Source organism: Vigna angularis, chromosome 5, assembly GCF_016808095.1.
Source record: "Vigna angularis cultivar LongXiaoDou No.4 chromosome 5, ASM1680809v1, whole genome shotgun sequence".
Lineage (NCBI taxonomy): Eukaryota > Viridiplantae > Streptophyta > Magnoliopsida > Fabales > Fabaceae > Vigna > Vigna angularis.
Window position 1 is genome coordinate 5457813 of NC_068974.1, and position 22888 is coordinate 5480700.

Here is a 22888-nt window from a genome sequence, read left to right on the forward strand (position 1 = left end):
GTTATTTGAATCAAAGTGATTTCATGATTTAGAAAACGTGAATTATCTGTAATATATGAAACTAATATAAATTTAACATAAAACACATTGAATCTAGTGGGATACTCTTATAAAATGAGCATGGGTCATTGTAGACATAATAAAATGTTACAATTTATTTATAGATATTCTTTTGTCTTTACTAATAAAATGCTTTCAATATGTTCTTTTATTAACTTTATTAAAATTTGAGATTTTATTTATAAAATTTGACCATGTGAATTGAAACAACATAACATCGGTATGCTATGTTTAATAGAGCATAAGATAATTATAAGCTTATAAAATAGGCAATCAAAAACGTATGTCCATATCTTGTATCAATCAGCTTTTAAGTACATTAGATGTAGACTTGGAGTTATATATATATATATATATATATATATATATATATAATATTCCATTATTTGATTTTGTTTTTTCTGTCATTGAGAAGATATAGAATTACGATGTATTCATGAAAGTGTTTCTGATTGACATCTTCCACAAAGTTATATTTGTTTAATGTGTTCTAGATCTTAACAGAGATGTCATTCACCAGTTGTGAATAAAACCACACCACATTAATAACATGAAACTTTATTTCGTAAATAGCACAACAATAGTACATGTTTGTCATCAAGTTTTTCTCAACAAATCAAATTAGTTGATCATCACTGGGAGGAATGAAGCATCCATCCGCTAACAGAGAGGAAGGCCATAAAACTAATTGTAAATTATCCACATTTCTCCTAAAGGAAAATATAAAACCATTAGCCAAATCTGTATGATAAAACTATAGAGAAGTTTGAAACAAGTTCTCTTGCTTGTAGGAACAATCAGTCTACTTTTTCCTATACTTTTACATTAATTCTATCAGTTAAGTTAAAATGTGCAGGTTGTTGGTTGGTCAATGTGGTTTTCTTAATATCTTTTTCTGGAGAGAAGTTGGGCAAAGAATGAAAGCACGCTAAAGGTATGAGATACTCTAATATAATTGATATATGCATATGTTATTGTTTTAATTATAGAAATAAGGAACATATCTTATATAATCAGTAGTAAACAGAGCATATATGTATTACTAAGAGTGTTTTTGTTTATATCAAATCTTTTCTATATATTGCATTAATTCCTTTCTTTCAAAACAAATAAAGCATTATTGTACCACAAACACACTATATCAGTTTAATAATACTAAGTTATACATATATAATACTAAGTTATAGGTAGTTGAAGTAAACAAGAGGGAGTAGAAGATGTGGCGTGTTCTGGCAGTAGTGAGAAGAAACTTTCAGAACACAAGAAAGAGTTCAAAGGTGGCAGATGAAAGCATGTTTGGAGATGACAGAGGCAGAAGACAACATGGTTAAGGGCTTGTGTGCAGCATTCTTCAAGCTTCAATATCAATACTCTCATGTGTTTCTCACCCTCAGGTTAATGGTTCTGATGGGTAATTGGGGAATTCTCACAGGTTTCTGAAATGAACCATCTCATGGTAAGTGACAGCATGAGATATGCAATTTTGATGTAGTAAATATTGTTAATACCAATTGTTGTTGCCCCTGCTTTCCAAGGACAACATCACATACCTCTCTTTCTCTCTCTTTCTTGCCATCATTCTTCTTTTCTCTTTTCTTCTGTTCACAGTTTAGATCATATATGTAATACACTAGGTGATTTAATGGATCAGCCAGAGTTATGACCTACTTTTGGTGTTAATCAATGTTTCATTTGCTTTTCATCGTTTCCCCATTGCTAATAGTACATATGGCTGTAAAAAGTTGATACCTTTTCTCCATTTTTTGTTTCTCTATCTCTCTTAACTATGCTTAAAATAAGAACAAGAAAAGTGGTTTGTTTTGTCAGCAAAGAACATATGACTAGGTCATGTCCTGCAAAAAGAAAGAGAAAATATCGAAAGAGTTTAGCTTTAAGCAGTTGATGCCTTTTCCCTTTTGGCATGATCAAATGTTGATGTACAAAGCACACAACACACATTTGTTGAGGTAGCTAATTTCTGTTTTATTGATATAGTTAATTTGGTCACTATTCTTTGTAATGGAAGCAAAATTTGGTCACTTTTTGTTGAGGTAGCTAATTTATGTTATTTGGTCACTGTTCTCATATATTTCCCACCTAGTTCTTTCCTTCATACAAAACAAACATGTTTTCAGTGCTACCTAAGTGGGAAGGAATGAGAGATTAAAATATCGCTGAAGCACTTTGCTTTTGCTTGTTATTGTGATAAATCATATTTCATGTAGTCTTATTTTCATTTTATAAAAGAACAAATTTATTAGACAATAGAAAATTAGAGTCCTTTGACGTAAAGATAAAGAATGCAGTTAACATGAAGAGGCTCAAATTAGAGTCCTTTGGTTGTAAAACATGATTAGATGTTTTAATATTACATTTTGAGTTTAGGAACTACCTTATGTGTAATTATGCTAAGTAATTATGTTAGTTAAATATATTTAGGAAGTTTGTTAGGTAAATATTACATTTTGAAGTGGTAAAATAAGCAATATTGATTATTTTATTCGTTATTAATTATTTAAACTGTATTCTGGGATTGAATTTTATGTAGGTCTAGATATGGATATCAGTATATACAAATCAAATATTTAAAAAAAAATTCATTTTTTACATCGATTAAATCCATATAAGGTATTAAAAGTCTTGTTTTTCACACCGATTATAGTATCAGCAGGTATAAAAGTGAGATTTTTTTATACCTATTCTAGCACAAGCAGGTATAAAAGTGAGATTCTTTTATACCTATTCTAGCACCAGCAAATATAAAAGTGAGATTCTTTTATACTTGTTCTTAGAGTACCAAGTGTGAATAGTAGACTTTTATTTCTATTATAAATAGAATTGGTATAAAAGAAAAACTTTCTACACCAGTTCTATAGTAGGTATAAAAAATTGAAAACTTTCTATACCCCTACTTCTATACCTACTCGAAAATAGGTTTAAAAAGCCTTTTTTAAGAGGTATAGAAAACCTTTTTTACACTAGTGTGATGTCTATTTTAGGCCTAGACATCGGGGCCCTCACTAATATGACATCCAAAACAACTTTTCACCTACCCGATCAGGCCATTTAGACGTCGGATGGCGGAATCCGACATCTGTACGGCGGAAGAAAATAATTTTTCATCCACCTGTCAGACATATACAAGTCCAATAGGAGGGGCACCGACGTCTATAATCGAACATAAACGTCGGGGTGGTGGGATCGGACGTCTCTAAGGCAGACAAAAATGACTTTTTAGCTACCTGTCAACATACAGACATTTGTTAGGAGGGGCCCCGACGTCTATAATATTATAGACGTCGGGATGGCAGGATCAGACGTCTCTAAGGCGGAAAAAAATGACTTTTCACCTACTTGTCAGGCATATAGACGTCTGTTAGGTATAGACGTCGAGGCCCCTCCTAACAGATGTCTATATGCCCACTTATTTATGAAAATGTCACCGGTCAATAATTTACGCTATTATCTTGTGATCCGACGTCGACGGGGTGACGTTAAAGACCAATTTTGCACTAGTGTGTCTACATCAACATTGTTCAACATAGAGAGTTAAAAGTTCATAATCTTCTTTGAAGCATGGAACATCATATAAAAAAAAGCTAATTGTTGATTTTAAGGAAGACCTTCATAGTTACAAGATGAATTTTTTGCGGTGATGTTTGAAGTGATGAAGATTTGAGCCTTAAGTACACATAATATCTTAAAAAGAGAAAATGTTTTTTGAAGTTAAAACTAAGCTTAAAAGATTTTTAAACATTTTTAATCAATTAAATTTAAATATAATCAATTAAATTGTTTTTGAAAGATTTTAAAATAGAATAATTGATTATCTAGTTTAATAATCAGTTAATCTAGAGAACTCTTGAGGTTTTTTTCAAACTCTCGATATTTTAATTGATTAAAGGCTTAAATGCTTATTTCGTCCCATGTTAAGAGGTGAATTTCTGTTTAGTACCCGGTTTTAAAAATGAAGACATTGAGTCCCTATGTTATGAAAAGTATATGAATAAGGTCCACAAAGAAAGAACAAGTTCAACAAATTATCAAAGAAAAAGTTGAACAAGAGAGAAAAAAAGATGAACAGTAAAAGAGAGAAGAAAACAAGTACGGCCACATCAGCATGCACTTAATGTCGTTGCTGTGAACTTAACGAACATGACCTTATTCATACATTTTTCATAACATAGGGACCCAATGTCTTCATTTTTAATACCGGGTACTAAATAGAAATTCATCTCTTAACATGAGGACGAAGTAAGCATTTAAGCCTTGATTAAATTAGTTTGAAACAATTAATGAAAAGAATGTTTAATTAATTAACATGTGTGATAATTCTAATTGATTAACATGTGTGATAATTCTAATTGATTAAGTTCACTTATAATTGATTAAATTGGTTTGAAACAATTAATGAGAAGATTGTTTAATTGATTAACATGTGATAATTGATTATTAAGAAGAGACATTGTAACTGTTTTTAACTATTTTTTTAGAATAACTGATTAGAAGTTTTACTTAACTGATTAAATGAGTAAAACAAAATTTAAATCAATGTTCTAAAAATTTCTATAAATATAGATTCATTCTAAACCTCTTAGTTAACTCTTGTGTTTATATAGAGCAAATCAAACTAAAATTTCTCGGGTTAATCACACAATTTTCTAGTTCTTTCAAGGTTTACCAAATTTAACAGGTTGTACTAAATTTTTAAGTCCAAGCTTCCATTGTGATTGGTAAACTCTTTTCGTCTTTGTTCTTATCGTTTGAGATTAGCGTTGCTTTATTGTTAGCTTGCAACTTGAGTTGATAAAGCATATATTCTCTTGAAGATAAAGGTTTAATATCCTCTTTGTTGTGATAATCCAAACTTATATATAACTGTCATAATATAGTTAGTTCGTTAGCCTTTTGGTTTTACGTTACCTATGTATTGTGCCTTATATAAGGCAATACTCTTTGAATGAGAATATATCTCAGTTCTCTCATTTTATGTGCTCTCTCTACCTTTCTCTAAACATCTCTGCATAACTCTCTAATAAGTCTTCCCGCACTAATAGTGGTATCAGGAGCAACAGGTTTTGAAACTTGGTGGAGTCTTAACGTTCAAGAAGTCGAATAAATAAGAGTTACGTGGAGAAGTGATGGCAGGGATGATTCAAAGCAACTTACTGGTGTTCGATGGTAAGAACTATGATGATTGGTGTGTGAAGATGGATGCCATCTTGGGTTTCCAAGAAGTCGATGATGTTGTCCAAAAAGGTTTTCAAGAACCTTCAAAGGGGGATTCGGAAGAAGTGAAGAAAACCTATAAAGAAAACAAGAAACTAGACTACAAGGCACGTATGTTGTTGCATCAGCGCGTCTCTACGGTGATTTTTCAAAAGGTATCGAAAGTAGTCACGACCAAGGAAGTTTGGGACATACTGCAAGAGGGATATGGAAATTCTGGAAAAGTTAAGAAGATCAGATTACAATCCCTAGAAAGGAAATATGAGCTCTTGAGTATGGGAGAGCAAGAAACGATTGAAGAATATGTTGGAAAGGTTCAGATCGTGGTAAATGCAACGTAGGCTTGTGATACGATTGTTAAAGATAAGAAGATTGTCGAGAAAATTTTGAGAACGCTGACATCCCAGTATGACCACATCGTTGTGGCTATAGAAGAAAGCAAAGACCTAGAAATGATGAGAGTGAAAGAACTACAAAACTCTCTTGCAGCGCATGAGCAACGTTTGATCGAGAGAAAGACTACAGAGAAGAGTGCTACACAGAGCACGAACCAAGCGCTGCAAGCCAGAAATGTAAACTCCTCTTTTCAACACACGGAGGTTAACGACTGTGAACAAAAAGAGGGAAACAAAAGAGGTGGAAGATAGTCGAGCAGCAGAGGTAGAAAGAATTTCAACAAGAAAAATGTTCAATGTTACACTGCAACAAGTTTGGGCATTACTCTGCGAAATGCTGGCACAACGAAGCGGCGAAGAACACCAAGAATTATGAGGCAACGAATCTTGTTCAAGACGAATGCGATTCGGAGTTTGACCATGTTATTTTGATGTGCACAACCGAACAGTCATCACGTTTCGACCGAATGGATGTAGATAATGGAGAAACCGAACGGTCGTCACTTTTTGATCGAACGGATGTAGATGATGGAGAAACCGAACGGTCTTCTTGTAAAGTTGGTGAAGAAGCTAAACGGTCTTCAAGTGTTGTAGATGATGAAGAAATCAAACGATCTTCAGATGCTATGGATTGTGAAGAAACTGAACGGTTTCTGTCTTTAAACCGAACGATTTCTAGGGAAAGGTGTTCTTAATCCAAGCGGGTGTCAATGAAGAAACCGGACGGCTATTATGTTTTGACCGAACGGGTATTAACGAAAAAATCGAACGGGTGCTACTGTCAAGCGAAAGAGGGAACTCTGCGTTGGACAAGCGTGAAGAGTTAGCAGAGCACGTGTCACTTGTCAGTGAAACGAGCCATGCAGATGATGAGTCATCTTGTTATTTGGACACGAGGTGTTCCAATCATATGACAGGTAAAAGAGACTGGATGTTGGACTTAGATACAAGTATGAAGAGTACCGTTCGGTTGGCAGATAACAGCGTCATCCAGGCTGAAGGCTCAGGCAAGGTGCTAATTACACGCAAAGATGGAAGAACCGCATACATGCACAATGTTCTGTATGTCCCGACGATGAAAATCAATTTACTGAGTCTTGGATAGCTCCTGGAGAAAGGTTACACTATGAAGATGTAGCAAAGACACATCGAAGTGTTTGATGAAAGGCAACAGTTGGTGCTCAAAGCTCCTCTTGCTTGGAACTCAATCTTTAAGGTGAATCTGAATGCCACTGCTATTCAGTGCCTAGCTGCGACAGATACTAGAAAAGATGGGTGGTTATGGCACTATCGCTATGAACATTTGAACTTCAGAAGTCTAGGTCAGTTGAGAGATAAAGACTTGGTGAAAGATGTTCCTACAATTGTTGCACCACACAAGATTTGTGAAGGTTGTGCCATTGGGAAGAAAACCAGAAAAGAATTCAAGAAAGCCATCATCAAAAGAGCCAAGCAGCCTATGGAAGTGGTTTATTCTGACGTATGTGGACCCCTTGATGTGCAAACACTTGGAGGTAACAAATACTTCCTACTTTTTGTAGATGAATATACTAGAAAAATGTGGATTTACTTGCTTAAAGAAAAGAAGGAAATATACTCACACTTTCTTAAATTTTGTCCCATGGTAGAGAGAGAAAAAACACTGCAGATTAAAGTCTTTAGAATTGATGGTGGTGGAGAATTCAACTCGGGAGAGATGGACAAATTCTGTCAACACAAGGGAATTATGCATGAGGTAATAGCTCCCTACAAACCCTAGCACCATGGCCTCACCGAGAGAAGAAACATAACTTTGCTGGACATGACGAGATGCATGATTAAAGGGAAGAGTTTGCCACGATACCTATGGGGAGAGGCTGTCTCCACGACTGCATATCTGCTCAATAAAAGTCCAACTAAAGCACTGCAAAATTCAACACCAGAAGAGGCTTGGACAGGACTCAAGCCATCCGCAAGTCATTTTAGAATATTTGGTTCAGTCTGCTGCAAACATGTGTCTGATGAAAGGAGGAGAAAATTGGATGATAAGAGTGTAGTCTTGATTCTGGTACGCTATCATCCGACAGGTGCCTGCAGATTGTATGATCTGGAAAAGAAACAATTTGTAATTAGCCGAGACGTATTAGTAGATGAAGCTGTAACATTTGATTGGGCGAAGGCAGAAGCAAGCTTGAAACCAGATGTGGTTGTGTCTAGCTGGTTAGAAGAAAAAAAGATTGATGATGTTGAATGGGTCGTTGCTAATGTAGAAACTAATAACAGAAGGTCACAAAGAGCTCAATTCCCCTCAACAAGGCTTGCAAGTCATAAGGTGTTAATGGACAATGAAATTGCAGATTCAGGTGACATTGTCCATTATGCCTTTCTTGCCGATGTTGAAACACTCTCATGGGAACAAGCTGTTGATATTAAAGAATGGAAGGAGGCTATGTTGGAGGAGCTGAAAGCAATAGAGAAGAATAGAATATGGGAGATGGTAGAGCTGCCTCAGCATAAACAGGCTATTGAGGTTAAATGGGTATTCAAAACAAAGTATAAACCAGATGGAAGTGTTGCAAAGTTGAAGGCTAGGCTGGTAGCAAAAGGCTTTTTGCAAAAGCCTAGAATAGACTTTACTGATGTCTTTGCACTTGTTGAAAGACTAGAAACCGTGAGAATGGTTGTTGTTGTTGCAAACCTGAGAGATTGGAAAATCCATCAAATGGATGTAAAGTCAGCGTTTTTGAACGGTCCACTAGAGGAAGAAGTGTTTGTGAAACAGCCACCTGGTTTTGTGAAGAAAGGTGAAGAACAAAAGGTATACAGGCTACACAAGGCCTTGTATGGACTTAGACAAGCACCTCGGGCCTGGAACAACCACATAAATGCATTGCTTCTAAGAATGGGATTTTAGAAATGTCTAGTAGAATTTGGAGTATATGTAAAGTGATTCGGACAACAAAGCACATTGCTGATATGTCTATATGTTGATGATCTTCTTATAACAGGTGATTTTGAAGAAGAGATTGCAGAGTTTAAAAGACGCATGAAAGAAGAATATGATATGACCGATCTTGGTCAATTGAGTTACTTCCTCGGACTAGAGTTTGTGTATAGAGCAGATGGGATTTTGATTCGTCAAAGAAGATATGTTAATGAAGTCTTGAAAAGATTCAACATGTTAAACTACAACAACACCGTAGTTCCGATTATGGCAAACTTAAAGCTATCTAACTTGGAAGAAGAGAGAAAGGTGGATGCAACTCTTTTCAAGCATATAGTAGGGTCACTCAGATTTTTGTGTAATAATAGACCAGACATCAACTTTGTAGTTGGATTGATAAGTATATTTATGAGTGATCCAAGACATACTCACCTCATTACAACCAATCACATCCGGCGGTACTTGAAAGCAACAATAGAGTTTGGATTGTTCTTTCCAAAGGATCCAGCAGTATGGATAGAGTGTTGGAGGCCTAGAGTAATTCAGATTGGTGTGGTGATCAGGTGGAGAGGAAAAGCACGCATGGTTACTTGTTCAAGTATGGAGGAGCATCAATCTCTTGGTGCTCTAGGAAGCAAAACGTAGTAGCGCTTTATTCATGTGAAGCGGAGTACATTGCCTCAGCTGAAACAGCATGTCCAAGCGCTTGGTTGGAAGCTATTCTTGATGACTTGAAGGTTGAATACAAGAAACCAGTACAACTATTAGTGGACAACAAATCGACCATTATAGTTTCTCGAAGAATCCAGTCTCTCACGGTAGAAGCAAACACATAGAGACTATATTTCACTACCTAAGACATCGGGTCAGCAAAGGGAAGTTGAAGTTGGTGCATTGTTCTACTGAAGAGCAGGTTGCAGACATATTTACCAAAGCCTTAAGGCAAAGCAGATTTGAACAATTGAGAAAATTGATTGGTGTTAGAAGCCTGATGAGTTTGGATTATGGGGAAGTGTTGTGATAATCCAAACTTATATATAACTGTCATAATAAAGTTAGTTCGTTAGCCTTTTGGTTTTACGTTACCTATGTACTGTGCCTTATATAAGGCAATACTCTTTGAATGAGAATATATCTCAGTTCTCTCATTTTATATGCTCTCTCTACCTTTCATTAAACATCTCTACATAACTCTCTGATAAGTCTTCCCACACTAACACTCTTGGTTGTGATATCCTTTTGAGTGAGTCAAGAGTTTCTTTTTGTGTTTCGTATTGTAATTATTTCTTGCGTTATACAAACATTTTATTAATGGTGGAATATTTTTTTAAGGAAGAAAAACTCAAAACTAATTGTAGGATTGATTGAATCTAAACCGGTATAAATTCTCGACTCTACTGTATCTATCTTTATTTCTCGCTTTACATTGCTTTCTTATTCTTGTATTCATAATATTTTCAAGTTAATTGTATGCTATTTTTAAAGAAAGGAATTATTTTAATAAAAAAAATTTAAAACTAATTCACTTCTCCCTTTTTTATTTAACAAAGTCATCATTTTTTTAACATTATCTAGTAGTGGTTGTACTCTAAACAATACCTAAAAATTTTAGCCAAGAGTGATTGAGTGTTTAAATAACATTTAGATTTTTGGTCATTTATGGGTGTGTTCAAAATAACATTCAATTTGAACTAACAACAATTGTATACAAAGGGAAATTTGAATAGTTCATTGGAAATTGAACGTAGTATGCATTTTCATGCAAACCAATATAAAAATCAAAGATTAAATCTTTCTTTCTCTTATCCTTTTTCATTGCATATTATTATACCAAATTTAAAGAAGAAAAATGAGAGGTTTACAAAGTCATCTTAAGAAACATATTTGAGAGATTATCTATCAACCTTAAATTATTGTTTGACTGCTTTCTATTAGACGATAGATTACAAAAATTATAAAGTTTTAAAACACTATTCAACCGCATCCCTCTCTCTTCTTATGTTTTGACTTATTTTTCACATAAACACACATATGTACACATATACATATACATAAATATATTGTATAGGACATAGTTCCCTAGTATTAACCTTGTTATAAATAATGAAGGGTGGACTAAAGATGCACTCGATGAGAGTATGCCTAACTAACTAAACCATGATTTTATGATCTTCATGCAAACCAATACTTTGGTTTTAATTTTTTATAATTTCAAATTATATTTCAATCATTTCCCATCCATACAATTCGTCATGTAAAGAACTGAAAAAACCAAACAAAATCATCACATTCCATTACAAAAAGGAAAAAGAAGCATATATCCAACATGATCAACTATGTGTTCCTTTTTGAAGCATAACCAATTGTGGGTGACATGTATGCAAAAAAAAATGCATCCACAATATCTCCCTATTGCCACTATCAACCATAAAATTTTCATTTGTTTACACATTTTAGTTATTGGTGATGTAAAGTGATGAATGCATATTTATGCCTTCATTTAGTCTTTAATATTGGATTCATAATTGGTTTTTGTACTTTAAAATAATATTTTAATTATAATTTTTTATAATTGGGTTTATTGAGCATGAGATACAAAAACATGATAAAAATAGTTTTTTAGTTGCATAAATATTCTTTGGATATTTTGAGGTGTGTTAGTGCAGTTATAGCTAAGTTGAATTTATTGAGGTATGAAAATAAATTGGTTAAAGTTTTATGCAACCTTAAAGATAAATCCAAGAATAACAAATAATCAAAACCATAAGAAGTCAAGCCAAATATTGCATGAAGAAGGCAAGAAAAGCATAAAAAAATGAAGAAAATTGGATAAGTCAGGAAGAAGGAACAAACAACAAAATTTGAACCTTGCGATTTTCTCTATTTTTTCTACAAAAATGACTTTGATAATTAATAAATGTTTATGCTAAAAGATAATTTGGGGAAAATATATCTTAAGATATTTTCTTTGATATTGTTAAATAATTATCTTATTTAACTATATTAGTAAATATCAAAAGATAATATTTGTCAAATCATTTTGAATCTAGAAAAGATCTTCTCAAATATTTTAGATCTCTACAACAATCAAATATATCTTGAAGATATTGGATTATTTAGAAGATAATTGGAGGAGATTACACTATTAGAAAGGAGATTATAATAATGGAAAAGCCTAAAGTAAAGCCAGACTAATTCCTATATAAAGAGATTGAGGGAAATACATTATATGAGCTTAGGAATCTTTTACGGGGTTCAAATTTTGTCTTATCTTTCTTCTCTCATGTTCTTCACCCTCTCTTCTTATATTTTTCATGTTATTTCAACATTCCATGGAGTGTCAAGCCTCTTGGGTTGGTTCTACTATAATTTCTTCACTGGATTTTGAGGTTAGATGAATAAATTTCTTTGTTTTTTTATTCTTGTTGTGATTTATTTTTTTCTATGTCTTTTGCTTCTTAATAAAGTAAAGTAATGGTTTTTACATTATAGTAAGTAAGCATGGTGTTAAATCTACATAATATATCAATCATATGATACCAATGGTTTTTAATTTTAATTGAGAACTTACTTTGATTAAATTTAGAAACTTTCATGTGATTGAATGAGTTTTTACTACCAATTGAGATTGTACTTTGATTAGTGATAAAAAATTTCGCAAGAATTACTCAATAATGTACTTAGGTTAATTAACTTTTTACTTGATATAAGAGGTAAAAGAATATACATAGTAATATTTAATTGAGAATATACTTTGGTTAAATTTATTATGATTAATCTACAAAGTTCTTTCTTTTAATTGAGAATGTACTTTAGTTAAGAGTAAGAATGAAAACAAATTAATTAAGAATTTACATTGATTAATTTGAAAATCTAAGACAATAATTAATTGAAAAACAATCTTTAGATAACCAATGATGAATACTATTTTTAAAAAGTAGTGAAATCAACTTATTTTCATTATCATTGTTTTCATCTTTTTAAATCTTTATACATAAAGGGTCATGGTCCCTATTTGTGAGCACATCGGATCATTCTTGTTTCTTTCTCTTTATCCCCTCAGAAGAGAAAATCTAGAGGAAACTAAAGGTGCTCTACAAATGGAATATTAGAGACTCATTCAAGTTGTTCATTAATTATTCTCAATGTCTAATCTTTCAAGTATGTTTCTGCTCTACTGTTATAGGGATATTGGGAGCTTCTCTCATTAAAGGGTTTTTGCATATCAATTGTATTGGTTTATTGATCTTAATTGTTATCCTGTGAATCATAAATTCCAACAATTGGTATCAAAGCATGTTAATGTTAATTTATGATTAAATAGCGCGAACCAAATTTGGGATTTTTTAATTGATTATGAATTGTGTATCTGTAATCAATTTCTATGCATTGATTCTAGTTTGATTAAAAAAAAGGAAATTAAAATCCAATAAAGTATTTTCTTTTGTAATATCTGAAAATCCTGATTACATTTGTTAAGAAACCCTAATTTGGGAAAAGTCCCAATTTTGGAACCCTAAGTAAAATCTCCAATTTTCGAGTGTCCTTCTTTTATGGTGCCACCGTGAAGGAACCTCAATAAAAAAAACCCTTATCTAAAACTGGAGAAACCATAAATTTGGGAAATCCACAATTTGTTTTTCACATTCAGTCTCTCGTTGTTTCTCTCACGTGGGTCTCGAAACAACTAGCCATGGTCGGTTGCTTTATGGGCCACCATTGGTTTGTTTTCCATGGACATTGGACGCTAGGTCTCTACAACGTTGTAGTAGATTCGTCGTAGCTGGTGTGTTTTTCTTGCAGGTCTAGGTGGTTCGTGATTCTCTTCCCTCACTTCTGCCATGGTTCTGGTTCGTTGTTTCTCTTTTCTGCCTTCGTCTTTAGCTTGCAACGTAGTGGTAGCAGTCGCTCGGTCCGACACAACGGTAGAGGCACAACCCATGGTGGTGAATGGATCTGTAGAATACGTGTTGTCGTGGTGGGCTCACGGGCTGCTCGTGTTCGTCGTTTATGAAGAAGTCACGCTTCTTCTTCTTCGTTTTACCATGGACAAGCTTCTCTCGTTCTCTGGTGCAGTGGCTAGCGATGACAGATCTAGTTGCGAAGCTCTCTCATTCATGGACGTTGTCACCAATGACAACTCGTGGCTTGTGGGTAGTGGCCCATGCCCAATCTAGCGCAAATCCAATTTGGGTGATTAGATATGGACTTGCATCTAAGCAGATCTGTTTTTGGACTTTTATGAATTTTTTTAATTAAAATTTAAAATAAAATAAAATAAATTATTAATTAAGAATAAATAAAAGTAAAATTAATAATTAATTAGGAATAAATAAAATTCAATTTGGTCTTGTTTATAATTTTTTAATGAGCTGTTCATAATTAAGAAATCACCAAGGTGAGTTTTTTTTTTTTATCTAGAGTAGTTCATAGAGAAATTATGAATGTTCGTGTGTATGTAAATCCATGCAAGTATTGGTCGGTCCAAAGCAAGATTAATATTTGACCGGATTGTATACGCACCTGTGATGATAATGTGTGATAATTATAAGGGTTTACATGTCAATAAAAAAATCAATACAAAGATAGGTTTGTTATTGGACATGTTCTTATTATCAGTGTTGATCATTACACCAAGATACCTCCACCAGTTAATATTAATGTCTAAAGACTTGATATTGATGGGGCATTAAGTGTCTTGAGATGAGATAGATGATTATTTGAATTATATTTATAAAATTATGAATTTTACGGTCTAAACTTAATTCCTCTATTTCTCTTATGTTTAAATACAGTTACGATTGCTTCAATATCTGCGAATTTCTTTAAAGACTAAAACGAAAACATGAAGATAGTCCTTGATCGAATGAGCTTTAGGCATAGTCTTGCTTTGGTCTATTCTAAGGTCAATTTAGCTTAAGTACCGATAAACACTCGGTGGTTAGATTCTGGTGCAAATACTAACATTAGTGTTTCAATGAAGGGATGTATAAGCTACCGAAAACCAATTGATTCTGAAAGATGGATGTATGTTGGAGATGGAAAATCGGTAGAGGTGAATCTATAGGGCATTTTAGGTTGTTATTGTGCATCGGTTTCTATTTGGATTTGAAAGACACTTTTGTTGTGTCGTCATTTAGACGAAGTCTGGTCTCAGTTTCCTATTTAGACAAATTAGGATATTTGTGTTCATTTCGAAAAATTAGGATATTTCCTGGTCTTGTGTGTTGATGACATACTACTTACTACCAACAATGTAGACATGTTGCACGAAATCAGGAGATTTCTATCTAGAAATTTTAAAATGAAAGGTCTTGGTGACACTTCATTTATATTAGGAATTCAGATACACCGAGATTGATCTCGAGGTATTCTAAGATTATCATAGGGGAATTACGTCGATAAGGTGCTTAAAAGGTTTGGTATGCCAGATTGTAAAGCAAGAGATAATTTAGTCGCTAAGGGAGACAAGTTTAGTCTCAATCAATGTCCAATAAGAAATATAGAAATTCATGAAATGTAGAAGATTCCCTATGTTGTAGTAGTATGGAGTCTAATGTATGCCCAAGTATGTACCCATTCGGATATAGCCTACATAGTTGGGGTTTTAGGTAGATATTTAAGCAGTCCAGGAATGGATCATTGGAAAACAGTAAAAAGATTTATGAGGTATTTATAGAAAACAAAGGATTATATGCTCACCTACAAGAGATCAGACCAGTTAGAGATCATTGAATATTCTGACTCAGATTTTGCAAGATGTAAAGATAGTTTGAGATCCGCTTTGAGTTACATTTTCATGTTGGATGGTGGCGCAGTTTCTTGGCGTAATGCTAAACAAACCCTTACGGCTTCATCCACTATGGCTACAAAAGTTATAACATCCTATGAGGCATGAAATCAAGGAATATGACTAAGAAACTTTGTCACAGGGCTACACATTATAGAAGGAATTGAAAGACCACTCAAGTTATATTGTGACAACAAATCAGCTGTAATGTATTCTAACAACAATAGGAACTCGAACAAGTCAAAGCACATTGACATCAAGTTCCTGGTTCTGAAAGAAAGAGTAGAGAATGGATAGATTTCTACAGAGCACTTAAAGACAAACTGCATGTTAGCAGATCCTCTTACTAAGGGAATTACACTCAAGATCTTTCATGAGCATGTTGCTCACATGGGTGTTTTAGATTTTGAGGAATCTTTGGTTTAATGGGAGTTAGTCACTTTTGTATTTGTATTCTATGTTTGGTTTAATGTATGCATACATTGTTCTTCGACATATTGGTTTAATAAATATATGATTTATTATTAGGATATTACATTCTATATGATAAGGTTATTATGTTGATCTCATTAAGATAAAGTTAGGACCAGTTGAAAATAAATGTGTATATGTCACCTTCACGTGATTTTCATGCTACACATTTAATGATGAATCCATGTCATTTGGTTTTGTCAATATTAGTGATCATTGTCAAGTTTTATTTCGATTGATGCAATGAAAACTGCTTTGATTCTACATGCGAATATAATCAATGGACGAGACTTTTGGATATACTCAAGGTATATAATGGCAATTTTGAACTCATAAAGTCTAACACATTTGTAAGAATTTATATGGATATATATATATATATATATATATATATATATATATATATATATATATATATATAAGTAATTATTAAATATGTTAGGATCATTATATTTTATTAGCCAACTTTATAAAGTGATCTAATTGAGTAAATATGGTTAAGGGTATATTTGTCATAAAAGGTATATTATGTAGAGACCAACAATAATTTTAATTTGTTGAATGAGTCAAATTATAATTATTGAAACTAAAGAAAAATAATCGTTAGATTACCTAAAGGGTCATGGTCCCCATCTGTGAACATATCCTATCATTCATATTTCTTTCTCTTTATCTATATAAGAAGAGAAAATCCAAAAGGAACTAGATACTCTACATAGGGAAGATTAGAGACTTACTCCATGTTTAATTTTTCAGGTACGCTTCCACTCTACTTTATAGGAATATTGGGAACTGATATGATTAAAGAGTTTAATACATATTAATTGTATTGATTCTTAATTGTTAACATGTGAATCATATATTTCAACCGTATTCTCCATGGTTCAGTGATTGTTAAAGAAGTGTAAAACATTACAAGTGAACTTTTCATATTTTGACAGGTGTATATGATCACTAAAATTCATTACACAATTGAAAGTAACTTCCAGGTAAGAAAATAGTTATAGGAATCAATGCTGAAAATTTTTATAAACTAATTTGAGTTCAACCTATGAATAAGAAAAGGAAATAATACCATTTTAAACTAAAATTTTAAAATAATAAATTTATGATTTTTTTTATATTATTTTTAACTTGTTATTTTTATTAACGTAGAGGTTCATATTTATTTTCATCCATTTGAAGATATTATCCGTAATTCAGTGATAGGTGAAGTGACTAGAAAGATGAATTCATATGGTGTGTGAGAAATTCATGTGGAAGGGATGTGATGATTATCAAATTTCAGACTTAGGGAAGAAGCTGACTATTCCCAAACTCACGAAACTTAGAAAGCAATTAGAATTGACAGAATGTGCTATATTGTGGGTGTGTCATCTCGTATAGCAGTTTAAAGATATCTTTTTCCTCCAGTCCGTCAAAAATTTTTATTTTTTGAGAAAAAAAAAAGTTATTAGAATTTCAAGTTTTAAAATAAATAATTAATCTTAACAATGTTATCTCCACCATTAAAATTGGAATTTGTAGTTGTTAAAGAACAGTATGAGTTAAAGAACATTTTTAGTAGTCCTTTAATCAAGAAAGTGGGCTTGGGTTTATTTCGTCCTTGTGTGGCACCTCCTTCCTCTGCATTTCATACATGCACCTCCTACCCCTCTGTTAAAGGACTTTACATGTCACGCATAAAGTGTTTCTTCCTACACTATGTATCTGGATGGTGTTTTATAAGTTGTTCTGGAATGGTCGTTCCTTCATATCTGCCTCTCTCCCTCCATTCTCTCTTCACCACCTTTCCTCCATTCTCCCTTCTTTTTGCACAAGATCACGTTGAATGGGCGTGGGAATCTGTTTTTTAATTGCTCCTTGTATATGTCACCATGGGAGGTGCCACTAACCCATTTGGCATCTTCGTCTCCAAACTGAAATGCATTTGGTAATTTGGTAATCCATGTACCGTTTGATATAAAATTTTTAACATCTCTCGTGTCAAGATATATATATATATATCTTGTGTGTAGAATTAGACATATGAGTGATTCAATGAATGGTCCAATAGCAATTCAATAACGAGTAGAAAAATTAACCCAAAAAATAATAAATTTTGTTAAGATACACTACTAAAAAAAAGTACATAGATAGTGTTTTTTTTATCATAAATAACGCGTTTTAAGCGCTATCTATGATAACGCTATCTATTAATAGCGCTTCGAAAAAAGCGCTATCTATTAATAGATAGCGCTTAAAAAAAAACGCTATTTATTGGTGTCTGACAATAGATAGCGCTTATTTAAACAAGCGCTATCTATTGTCAGACAGAATAGATAGTGCTTTTTAAAAAAAAACACTATCTATTATGTCCGACAATAAATAACGCTTGTTTAAACAAACGCTATCTATTAGTCTAAATTTTTTTAAAAAAAATAATTTTTTAATAAAATATTTCAAAAAATAAAAATTCAAAAGATAATATAAAATATTGGTTTTATTATATACAAATTTATTGGTTCTATTATATACAAAAAAAATATAAAATATTAAGAAAAATATGAAAAATAGAAAAGTATCTAAAAGAATGTTCATAACTACTAATACACTAATATTTCAAAACTCTCCACCATGACTTCTTGCTCTTCTAAATAGTTGTTATTGATTCATTATGCTTCTCTTGCACATCACCATCTGTTGTTGGAAGGAAAGGGCTTGCACCATGAAGAGAAAAAACTGAATACGAAAACCCTTTAACTTGTTCAATCATTGCCCCTACTCCCTTCAACTCCCCAAATCTTACCATCCATATAGAATTAACCTGCAGAAAATAAGTATGGTCAAACATGTTATGTATCAATTCGAAATGGCATAGAAGCATTACAGAATTTCAAATAGTTGTTACCATTTACCAGAAAATACACCGTATTAAGTACTTTTCTAATTATTAAGAGAAAAAAGACAATTAAATCATAAATATATAACTAGAAAGTAACATGAAGCTGTTGTGACGATGACTATATATATCTTACCAAAATGTAAAATTCTCCTTGCCAGCCCTTATAATGAACCCAAGGGATTCCATAATAGCCATTCAAAGTACTTTCCAATATAAAAAATATAAAACTGAGAACTACATAAGTATCATTAGATCAATTGAAGCTAAAAGTATACTTTCTTAATAATCATGTTCAAACACAAAAGGAAGATTACTCACCTGTAAACTTGCCACTCATAAGGTGACCCTTAATTGCAACCCTTCAACCAGTTCTTTGTTTCTACAAACAAGCAAGGAATTTTTAGTAATTAAATACAAATGCAACACAAAAAGATGACAATCCCAAAATATTAAAATTAATAGTTTATACATATAACTATAAAACAAAAGTTAACATGAATAACCCAAAATATTTTAGGCAAGCATAGACTGAAATGGTAATATTCAACTAATATTTATATTATCCTAGGTTTTCTAGAGCTAAATACTCAAATCAAAATTCTATATTTTCAGTAAATGTTAAGTGCTGAAGGTAAAAGCTTTACCAGCTCCAAAACATAAATAAGCTCCATAGCAGTAGCTTTGAATTGGCGAGACAACATTATGAAATCTAGATCTTACTCCACTTGTTCCAGCTCTAGATTATAAAAATGGAAGCAACTAGTCTTAAAAGAAAATGAATTATATTTTATCAATGGTTGATTCATCATGAAAGAATTGTAAAATTCCTTTTTTCCAGTTTATCATAATGCTAAAATGCCATACTATTAAGCTGAAAACAACAACAAAATTCTTAATTCATTAAACTATGTCAACTATATGGATTACATGATACCATTGGGTACAGTCAAAAAACAAATCCTTAGAGAATTATTCCCCGTGACATCCCTTCTAACAACTTCTTCCAATGTTCTTCTGGTCCTCTACCCTCTTCCTCCAAAGAGACAAAATATCAAGTAATGGGTAAACCTTGAAAAGGTTGCTAAAATTTTTGTCACATTCTGCATGCACTCACACTCCTCTCCATCTGTCACAGTGCACCTAATTTGGAGGGGACATCCGCAAAGGTAAAAGGAAAAGGTTAATATTAACCAATATAGTCTTTTGAGCATAACAGAGTAACCTTAATTAGTTAACAAGATTTAGCTACTTACCCAACTTCCACTATCTGAAGATCCCAAACTTTCTTGCATATGCCACAATAATGCTTTGATTTTGTTAACTGAAAAACAAAGTGATTTTAGAGACTGGAAAAAAAAAATCTAAACAAGTATAGAACTTGAATTATGATGTTTTAGTTCCAGAACTAAATACAATCTATGAGAAAAAAATGATATACAAACTCTTTTATGTTCTACATAGGAATTGGCTCCCGACCCTTAAATCTTTTTTCTTCTTGTACATCTTATAAGGAAAGTTCAACCCACAAGCTTCACAAGGCCACATTTCTTTCTTCTCAAATAAATCTTGCAATGGAATTCAAATCAATGAGCCATTGAACTTTGGCAGAATTCGTTATTTATACAGAGTAGTAATTACATAATCAAAGCTTACAGAAAAAGCATGCCAAGTCAATTTTGGGACTACAAATGAGAAAAAACTCACAGTGCCAGAGCCAATTTTCAGTGGAAAAATAAGTACTCTGAATTTACAGAAAAAACATAAGTACAAATTTCAATTCTAAGTTTAAAATGTGAGAGTATACCTTTGTTGCTACTTCTACTAGATTACATGAAATTGCAAAGTGGTTTTGAATCAACATTAAAATCATCTTTTTCTAAATAAAATATCCACAAATTCACATATTAAATCATCTTAAACCCGTTTACACTCAAAAATCACCAATAAAAACATTATATATCACCCAAAATCAGAGAATCCACAAAGTCATACCTGCAATGCAAAACTGGTCAAGAAAAAATTAATATCGTGGATTCATGAAAATTGAAATATAAAGGAATCCACAATTTTATATGTATCGAGGCATGACTGTTTCAATGACAATGAGTCCTTTCAAAAACCCTAGAAGTAGAGCAAGTTATCAAAATCGTGAAAGGAGAAAAAGCTTAAAACCCTACAAAAAAGTATTAAAAAAATAATAAGAGGAATGAATGAAGTTAGTAACCTCAGCTTGATGTTTCGGATGGAAAGGGTGAAAAATCGAAACAATCAGCGATTAAAGCAGAGACAATGTGTCGATAGCACGGAAGTGTCTGGATTCCATCACAGAGGTATTATATCATAGTCTAATTTGATCTTTAACTATTATTGAGTAAATACCAATTTAATTCCTATCAAGGACAGAAACGTGAATGGGTAGGGATCAGAGAAAATCTGAACACCCCACTCAGATTTATGTTATGAGAAACGCAACTGGTGAAGAAATTGGGGAAAATGGCCCCTTCAACCCAACAAGGCAACAAATGTGGCTGACCGGTGCAGGAGCAACCTCCGTCAATGATGGCAGCATCACGACGGCAGGCTCACTAGCGGGTTGGGTCCCGACGATGACAGGTTTTACTTGTGGTTGGTTTCGCTCACGACGAAGGAGAAAAGAGAAGGAGGGAAACGTCGGATTCAGACGAAGGATGCACAAGAAAGGCATTTTCAGAGTTACTGCTGAAAAAATAAGGAGGGAAAAGAAGGAGAGATTTTGAAAAACAAGAAACGAGAGAAAGAAGTGAATGGGTGAAAAGTTTTAGGGTAGGCACGAAGTGAAATTTGGAGGCAAGTACGATTCGATTTGAAATATGGGGGCAAATTGAAAGTTAAGTTTGGGCGTAGTGGGTTTCATGAATAAGTGAAACTGAAAATTTAGGAAGGTAAGAAGAAGCTTGAAGAAGAAACGTAAAAGAAGCACGCTGACAAGGGGAACCGTGAACCTCTTTCTAAAACATTTTCAAGTATATAATAGATAGCGTGTTTAAAAAACGCTATTTATTAGATTTTTTTAAATTATGAATTTTAAAAATAATATTAATTATCTATAGACAACGCTTTTTTAAAAAAAATGCTATTGTCATAGGTATAGATAGCGCTTTTTTAAATAAGCGCTATCTATTGTTTTACATATGTATAGATAGCGCTTATTTAAAAAACACTATCTATTGAGCGTTATCTATGAGCGATTTTGTAGTAGTGATAGGCTCTAACTTATGACTTTGATACCATGTTAAGGTGAGGTTTATACTTTTATGCTATGAAATCGTCTTATCCCTAGTCGACGTAGGACTAGCCATTAATGGTTAATTCGATAGTCGTTTGATAGGGATTTGAACAATAGACCCAACAAACATCAAATTCGATGAGAGACTTCCAACACCCCTCACGTCAAGGTATATACATCTTGTGCATAGAATTAGACATTAATGACTAGTCTGACAGAGCCCCGATATAGGGTAACACTCCAATTTCCAAGGTTTCACGGGTTATTCTAGAACCAGTAAATTTCAAACTTTAACAAAGCAGGAAAATGTATTTTAAAAAACATGATATTTAAGCCTGCATAATTTTATTCAAAAAGATAATAAATCCAAAACACTAGTCCAATTGCATTATTTAAATGAATGAAAATAACGAAGGAAATAAAACAATGCCAAATACATTGTCTTAAAACTCAATTGCAATAACTTTAAATAAAATTTCCAAGTTTGTTTCGTGTCATCTCTCGAATATATCATGTCTCAACATCATCTCCAACATCATTTACTCATATATAACATATTATACGATCATCACCGATAATATCATTCACAACACACAAACACAAACACGTATAGGGTAAGCTACCTATAAAACAATCTTAATAATAATAATAAGATATAAACACATTGAATATATCAACCACAAACCACCCCATACCCAACAATAATAACAAAATTCCTAATCTTGTAACATCATAAGGAATTACTCAATTCTTGATCCTTGATCTTCAATCCTCGATCCTTGACCCTTGAACCTTGATGTCATCACTAACATATCACACATAGAATCTTGGTCTAGCCACTTATTACCGCCTAAGCTAACTACCTATTATA

General features: G+C 32.8%; 1 protein-coding gene across 13 annotated transcripts; it reads right to left on the reverse strand.

The window, feature by feature from the left end:
* Nucleotides 1-18323: 18323 nt before the first annotated feature.
* Nucleotides 18324-21740, reverse strand: LOC108339640 (uncharacterized). 13 transcript variants are annotated; one of them, XR_008249196.1, is made up of 7 exons: nt 20977-21740; nt 20191-20317; nt 20006-20073; nt 19687-19892; nt 19397-19516; nt 19071-19131; nt 18324-18674 (listed from the first exon to the last, which is right to left on the reverse strand). XR_008249196.1 is itself a non-coding variant. In XM_052878501.1 (3 exons), the coding sequence occupies exons 1-3, from the start codon at nt 21454-21456 to the stop codon at nt 19775-19777; spliced, it is 417 nt and encodes a 138-aa protein (XP_052734461.1). In that variant the 5' UTR covers nt 21457-21740; the 3' UTR covers nt 19687-19774. The 13 variants fall into 13 exon arrangements, 1 of the variants encoding a protein (XP_052734461.1); XR_008249194.1 differs by lacking the exon at nt 20977-21740 and adding an exon at nt 18886-18955 and having other exon boundaries at nt 20191-20970; XR_008249193.1 differs by lacking the exon at nt 20977-21740 and adding an exon at nt 18886-18979 and having other exon boundaries at nt 20191-20970.
* Nucleotides 21741-22888: the final 1148 nt, after the last annotated feature.